Below are 7,981 nucleotides of genomic sequence, written 5' to 3'. Positions count from 1 at the left end.
AGAGATTAATAATCAACTCAATCAATTTTTTTAGTAAGAAATAATTTAAAATAAATCTTTGGTGAAGATGGTTAACATGCATATGTATACGAATATTCGAGAGATTATACAACTAGATGTGTATATGGAACATTCTTTTGTCCCCGAGCTTCTCGCTCTGATCTCTCTCTCCCGAGCTTCTCCTTCCTCTTTGCATTGCCTCGCAGCAACTTCTCTCTCTAAACGCGCTTCCTCTTCCAGCCAGTTTCTGCCTCTTCTTTGCCTTATAAACAGAATATACAGAAATTTAGAAACTAAGGGTAATAGTAACTCGATTCTTTTGACTCCTAAAAGAGAGAAAGCGCATACTTGATCGGCTTCAAGGGCTACTCCATAAGCTGCGTCTTGTTCCTCTCTCAGACGCATATACTTTTATCTCTGCTTCAATCCTAGAAACAGGTGTACTATCTTATAGCACTTTATGGAGTGCGACAAGTGAGCGGAGTCGGAAGCAGCAATCGCCACCCCCCCTGAAGACGAAGCGTATTCTCTGGCCTCAGGAGACGTGATACAGAAGAAACCAAAGTCTAAATAATTTTCCCTCGCTTTTTCTTGCATCCGTTCAAAAAGGCTTGATTTGCATAATAAATGTCCTAGTTAGCGAAAGAGATCGTTTGATTTTCCAAAGGGCCGGCCCAATATGGATTTGGGCGGTTACCAAGAGATATGATATGCAAATCAACAACCCATCAGTAAGTTTGATGATTTATGTTGTAACTAATCTTTGATTGATTACTAGTTGACCAAAATAATTTGTCCAGATATATAAGTTCAAAGTTGAAATTTGACCAGTTGTCGACGGGCATGAGAATGACTATAAGCATTTGGTTGTTCTTGATTTGCCATCTTTGTGTTTCTAAATACATCTGTTTTATTTATTTTATTTACGTTTTGGCTATGCTTTGAAGCTTATACAAGTAATATTTTTGTATTATACGTGGTCATAACTAGAACGTAACCTGTCTAAAATAGAAAAAGTAGAATGGGTTCGGTCAGAGTTCGAGAAGGTTTCTTTTTGCGTTTCTTTCTGATTTTTCATGTCTGTCTATCATGTAACCATCAACCATTTTATTATATTTAATTGCTATTTTAATTTTTCAGTATCGTATTGATTTAGATGGTAACGCTTGGAAAATAAAACGTTTTATATCCTTTTTCACACCAAACCAGAAAAAGTTGATTACTTTAGTGTAAGTCTTAGAAATTTAAAATCATGTTCGACCAGACAAAAATTCATAGTTACCAAAAATTTCCCTTACCTATTATCATTCCATGAAGTGGAATCTATAATTCTCTTTTATTGTAGATTCTTCTACCTAATGTAATGTATTGTCATGGGTCATCTATCATCTTATAAATTATAATACTCCACTTGCCTAACAACTTGATTTCTATTTTCGAAATAATGTATATGTAGACATACAAATCTACAGTTGTTATAAACTTTCAATTAGTTAACAATAGCATAAATATAACTCTCACAAAGAAAAAAAACATGACAAACAGTCAAACTGTGCTTAACCTTCAAAATGTGCCTAAGAGTACGACATAAATACAATTAGTTAAAATTTATAACTAAACTTGACATCTACTTAATTAACTTGACATCTCCAATAGTCAAACCCTCTTTCACTAGTTCTCAAGTAATGCTAATAATATAGAGAAATTGGCCAAATATGTTAGATGCATTAATGAATTTCAAAACAATACAACTTGTGGAGAAGATCTTGTTACGATTAAAAGTTACGGAATTAAGGCCAAAACTAAAATGTTTAAGAAAGATATTCAACTAGTTTTACGGATGAGGGTTTATGATTCGAAGTTATTGAGCTACAATTCGCGAGAAAGCTTAACTTGCTATCTATTAAAAAAATAGATACATGTTCCATTCTCCACTAGAACTTATCCGTAAGATTACATCCATACTTCAACACAGGACACACCGAATTTAGTGTAGAAGTGTGTTCTTAAGGTCGAGTCATTGTCACTTTTAGACAAAATTATATAATGTTGGTCGGATTCTTTTCCTCTTTCTTTTAGTACCTTACCACACCACCTAAGTTCTTTAACCTTGATGTCTGTGTTGATCAACGCCATAATTACATTTAATCCTTTAAAACTTTAATCTAATACAATTTTATCAACAAATTTTAAAATAGTTTTATGTGCTTTCAGTGTAACCAATTATAAATATTAAACAAATTAATTAAAAAAAAACAAAGAACAACAAGGGTCAAGATCTAGATTGATGAAGTTGAAACCATGGTGGGATGTATAATTTCAAACACACAGATTTCAAGGAGAATGTTTTGGTGGATCCCACCTTCTTTAATCCTTAGGCTTGTGACTTGTCTTTCACAATATTCTTCTTCCCTCTCTTCATTTTCAATTTGTTTTCTTTTCTATTTAAAAATGCCTCCTGTCTAAGTAGTCGTCTAACACATACTTAATCTTCGTTTCAAATTGTTTTCCTAACCAAAGCAATTCAGAACAAGTCCATGACATCAACATCAAAACGCATCAGGTTAATTTGGTAGCTTACCTAGTTATCGTAAACAAACCCAATCAATTGTTTTGTGGTCAGGAACGAATCACTAGCTAAACTTAGATGGAAACTAAATGAAATATGGTTTTTTTTTTTCAGCAAATGGAATATGGTTTATACTAGTTAATTGGGATGGTAGGGCTTTAACCAGTCTTTGGCAGTAAATAAGTGTGGATCATGTGAAAGTCTTCAGAGTTTACCTGTCGCTTTTAATTTAATATATATATATATATATATATATACCGGTTCTGTTACTTAATAATTTAATATCATCCATGCGTTTCGTGACCAAAACAAACAAAACATACTATGCTGCTGCTGCAGATAATTAGTTACACAATACACACTATAAACACAAAAACATTTCGCACACATTTGTTTATAACGTCTGAATTTATTAGTAGACAAAGACTTGACAACGTAGAATCAACTAGAGAAGGAACATCAGAAGACCAACCAATGTATCATTTATAAATTGTGTTAGCGAGCCATAATGAAACTAAAAACAAATTAAAGTCATTCAATATATGCATGCGCTTCCAATAACATCCTTAAATCCAAATTAACCCAAAATTAACAAAAAGGAAGAAAAAACCACCAATACGAATGTTCAAAGTGAAATTAAGATATTAATTAATTAAATAAATAGCATTAATGATACTAGCTTCATCATCAAACTAAGAAAAATTAACACCAAGATCCACCACCACTCAACATCCCAGTCCAATACCCACCAGAAGTAGCAGCTGCATCACCACCACTTGCTCGCTTCTGATGATCATTAATGTCGACATTACTTGTTGCTGATGAAGAAGAAACTGGCAATTTCAAATCCTCAAAAGGAAACAAGGGCCTTCCATTCACATCATCACCACCCTCTCCTCCTTGAAATCCTCCGGGGAAATCATTATTACGATGATGATCCAATGAAAACCCTAGCAGTGTGGTGTTTGAGTTACAAGGCTTGTAATGATCTTGCATCGAAAACCCTCCTGATGTTGGATCTTGATTATGAACTGGAAAACCCATGAATGAAGAATTCCCATTATTACTATTGTTGTTTCTTATGAAATCCAGAGGGGAAGTTGCCATATCTGACGTCGCAGAACATGAAGAACTAAGCAATAGACTGTTGGTGCTCTTGTTGTTGTTCCCAATGTTGTGGATAAGGTCAGTGAAGTTGGTCCTGATCAACCCATGTGGTGGAAAACCTAAATTGAGATCTTGTTGAGTGGTCTCAAGGAATTTAGGGTTTTGACCGGTCAACCCTTGTTGAGACATGCTCATGAGGTGGTGGTGATGTTGATCAGAGCGATGCTTCTTTGTAGCTGGTTGTGTAGAAACCGAGTGATTGTTACCAATATCAGATGAAGAAATTGAAGAAGAGTGAGATCTCTTGTTCTTTCTTGAGCCACCACCAACAGGGATATTCCTAAGCGAACCGCCTTCAGTCCAATACCGTCTACAACCTTTGCAGAAGAATCTTGGCTGCGTCAAGCTATAATTGTTATAGTAACAAAACTTTGTATTGGTTGAGTTACATCTTGGACAGTTTATAGCTTGGTCCTTTTCTGGCCTTGCCTTCCTTTCCACTCCACCCGCCGCCCCATCGGGTGTTGGCTGCTGCGGCTGGGACGGTTGCGGCTTTGGGCATGTGTTTGTTACTATTTCTTCCAAGGGCTTCACTACAATCTCCTGATCATCAAAATCACAAAAAAAAAATCAACTCTTCCAACCACTAGCACAGAAGCATATTATATATGTAAAGGCATAATTAACATATGTGTTTCATTATGAACGAATAAATAGTTTTTCATCAAGATATAAATGATTGGGAAATTTGAGAAAGGCTTTAACCAAAAACATGAAAAGAAAAAAGCAAACTGACAAAGGGTAAAGTGAAAAAAAACGTATATTTAATATGTAGAAAAGAAAAGAGAAACATAAAAAGAAGATCCAAAACCTTTAAACTCTAAGTTAATGTCAGGTACTGAGCCTAATATGAATCAAATGATCCAATCTATAATACCAGAGTTATAAGGGTATGGTTATATATACATATATAATATGTATATGTTTGTGTATACCTGTGGCCACTGAGCCGTATCCATTGATGAACTTCCTCAGATAAGCAGAAACAAACCTGGTATTTTCTTTTCTTAGTTTAATTCTAGCAAGATTTCAAAGAAGAAAAAAGGTTATTTTCGTTGGATGAAGAGAAAGGAAATTTTGATGGCTGAGAAATCTTTTTTGAATGAGGAACTTCTTTGTGTGCTTGTCGGATCACATCTGCTTTATGGTAGAGGAGAGAGAGAAATTGTACAATATAAGATTAGTAAAACATTCTGAGTGGGAATCTTTGTCCTACCGAAAATAATCAAATGAGCTAATACGCCATATATAATACATTGCATGCATGTATGAGCTTTTATATATATATATTTATATTTATTTATTTTTTATTTTTTATTATTTATTTTTATTTTTTTTTATCAAAAACTTATATATAGAGAACTTTTACACTAAAACTTAATGAAATGATTATGTGACAAAAAAAAATATAAAAATGGAAGAATTAAAACTAGGTGGAAGTCCGTACGGTTAAATATTTTTTAATTGATCAAGAGATATCTCAGATTTATAAAAAAGAGTTCATATTAATTTTAAGAAGAGGTACAGATTACGGATATATCTTTTTGGTATGCAAATGAACTGAAAACATGGTTTTATGTCCATGTAGATGTTTAGGTAATGCCACTTAGTTTCGCGTGATAAAATTTGAACGTATAGGCAGGTGTATAAATCCATATCTTGTTGTATTGGTCCAAAACTTGACCACAAAATCATGGACATACGATTAAATATTTAACCTATACATTTTTCTTTTTATTTATTACAATTAATTTAATAATTATAATAAGTTAGACTTAAATTAATTTAATAATTTAAAAAATTTCTTAGTGTGGTGCAGGAAAAACACCTGGTTTGCATTATTTGGATAATAATACTTGAATATATGGACAGATAGATGATATGGTGCATTTTAATGCATCACGAAGAAATGATTGAAGATGCCTTTTACTGAATAAATCAGTACTTATCGACATTTTCTAAAATAAAATACTTATCGACATTTTGTAACAAATTCATACTAAACTCATCGCAATTCCGTCACTAGACGCGATAACTTACATAATTCATCGTTAAAGTTAGACATTTTCTAATATTCAATATTTTATTTATGTTAATAAAAAAACTAATCATCAACGTTTTATAAATTATTTAAAGTATATATATTCAAAAAGTTCTATATTCAGCTTTGTAGAACCTAAATTCTGCACAAACTATTTGATAGTGATTAGGATTGATCGAGGGAAAACAAATGATGTATGCAACGATATCTTTAGAACACAACGATGTTTAAATAGTTTCCGGTAGGCAAAAATAAATTTTATTGATAACTGGGGTCGAATACAATGAATTGAACTAGATCGAGTGATACAAAGGAGATCGATAAAGGAAGAATCTAAAAGTAGGAAGACAATAAGATCGATGTGAATGTGTAGCTCTCTCTAAGGTTTTCAATGTGTCATCTTCCATGTTTCTTCTCCTTCCTTCATAGCAAGTCGACCCCGAGATCCATGTGGCAATTCTGCGATCTCAGCTTCTTGTTACATGATCTCTGCGACCTCCGCGACTCTTGCTTCGAGCTCGACTCTCGTTGTGGGCCTCGGCCTGTCTCGACTCATGTCTTGGATCGTGGCCCATTTCGGTATTGACCAAAATTGGGTCCAACATTTGTCCCCCAGCCTTTTTTGGTTTATTGGGAAAACGAAAAGGCGAGAAATGATCGTTACTTGGTGGTGTCGTGATTTTCGGGAAATGGGATGCCACGCGCGTCGTCTTGATTTGACTTGTCGGCCATTTAAGGATCGTGTGGTTGAGATCAAAAGTTCGTGGCCGGTTAGATCTTAGTGTTCTCGGGAACCGTTTTCCTTTGTTATATATATATATTATCTATTACTGAGTGAGTCGTCTCCTTCGTCACTTCGATCCTTCTTCTTTCTTCGCTGTTTTCTTCTTGGTTTTTCATCTCCCGTTCGTGATACTTCTTCTCAGTTCTGAGCCATGGCTGTTGAAAAGTTTGGTCCTCATCTCAATACGATTCTTAAAGGGAAACATATCGATGCCATTTACGAACTTTGGGGAGTCGATTACATTGTAGAAATCGAACTCCCAGAGAGCGGCGAGACTCCGGAAAACGTGAGGCCGGGGTATTGTGGAGCTTACGTGTCTCACTTCGAGGATGGCGGCTTATCGTTCCCTCTTCCTCATTTCCTTCTCGAGGTGTTGGCTGAGATCAAGAGGGCGTTTACCCAGATGGCGCCTAAATTCTTCTGCTACTTCTTAGGTTGCTGGGTTCGAGCTCAGGAAGAAGGTCTCGAATTTGGTCTCAGAGAGTTAAGGCAATTATTTGCCATAAAGCGAAACAACGGCTCCCTGGTACGATGATTCTTCCTCCTCGAGGTGGTCGTGGTATTATCGAGGGAATTCTTAATAGGGATGATCAATGGAGGGAGAAGATTTTCGTTTTCAAGATAAATTCGGCGTCGGTTGGAGACTTTGATTTCGAGAGGATTCCTCGAGAATGGTCCGACGACATCGGTAAGTCTCATTTCGTCTCAGCAAACGATGTCTGTTATATATACATATTTTTTTTTTTTGCGAAAGAGAATTTATTGTATATATTTTTTTATATAGAGCCTTTTAGATCTGCGCCTATGTCTCCCGAGCTTCGCGGGTTAATGGAGACTTTACATTGAGGAAGCACTCGCTGGCTCTGTAACGCCCCCGAACCGTTCTAGGCATAGGTCGAACCACCGGCCAACAATCAAACAAGAACATGACCGACGGCCGACCGTCTACCAAGGATCGGGAGTGCTACATGACGGGTTAACGGCCGATCCGGCCAAGGTCACGAAAAGTGCAATTCGTAACTAGGCCAGGCCGCCCACTAACACGTCCCGTCAGACCAAAGCCTAAGGCTTCTCAACCCGTACTCCAATCTGACGTTGTGTTAGCTCGGACAAGCTAATATCAGAACAACAAGGCAGTTTCACAAAACATTCACTTTATTTATCTTATATAATATCTGGTTTATAATACACAAAATATTATACAAGTGGTGGCATGCCAAGAAAGCGAAAGTACATACTTATAGTCTGAAAGCGTCTTAAGCAAAAATTTGCAAATCTACACCAGCCAGCCTAGCCTCCCGCGCTTTCTACAAGCTCACTACTGGTCACCTGAAAACAACAACGAGTGAGGAGTGAGTAATCTAGCATTACTCAGCGAGTTACAATCCCCCACTAACAAATACAACCCCTCGCTATCCCA

At 35.9% G+C, this 7,981-nt stretch overlaps 1 protein-coding gene across 1 annotated transcript; it reads right to left on the bottom strand.

The window, feature by feature from the left end:
* Nucleotides 1–3,100: 3,100 nt before the first annotated feature.
* On the bottom strand, nucleotides 3,101–4,956 carry LOC106303520 (dof zinc finger protein DOF4.6-like). The gene is made up of 2 exons (XM_013739782.1): nucleotides 4,672–4,956; nucleotides 3,101–4,279 (listed from the first exon to the last, which is right to left on the bottom strand). Exons 1-2 carry the CDS (start codon nucleotides 4,693–4,695, stop codon nucleotides 3,272–3,274), a joined length of 1,032 nt encoding a protein of 343 aa, XP_013595236.1. The 5' UTR covers nucleotides 4,696–4,956; the 3' UTR covers nucleotides 3,101–3,271.
* Between the last annotated feature and the right edge of the window lie 3,025 nt (nucleotides 4,957–7,981).

The sequence above is a fragment of the Brassica oleracea genome, chromosome C7 (genome assembly GCF_000695525.1).
Source record: "Brassica oleracea var. oleracea cultivar TO1000 chromosome C7, BOL, whole genome shotgun sequence".
Taxonomy (NCBI): Eukaryota; Viridiplantae; Streptophyta; class Magnoliopsida; order Brassicales; family Brassicaceae; genus Brassica; species Brassica oleracea.
This window is presented reverse-complemented; position numbering and strand designations above follow the sequence as displayed.

Bases quoted from the DNA above. Each gene is read 5' to 3' on its own strand.
- LOC106303520 (XM_013739782.1), bottom strand. From the start codon at position 4,695: ATGGATACGGCTCAGTGGCCACAG. The intron at 4,280-4,671 runs GTATACACAAAC...TTTGATGATCAG, and splicing joins ATACGGCTCAGTGGCCACAG to GAGATTGTAGTGAAGCCCTT.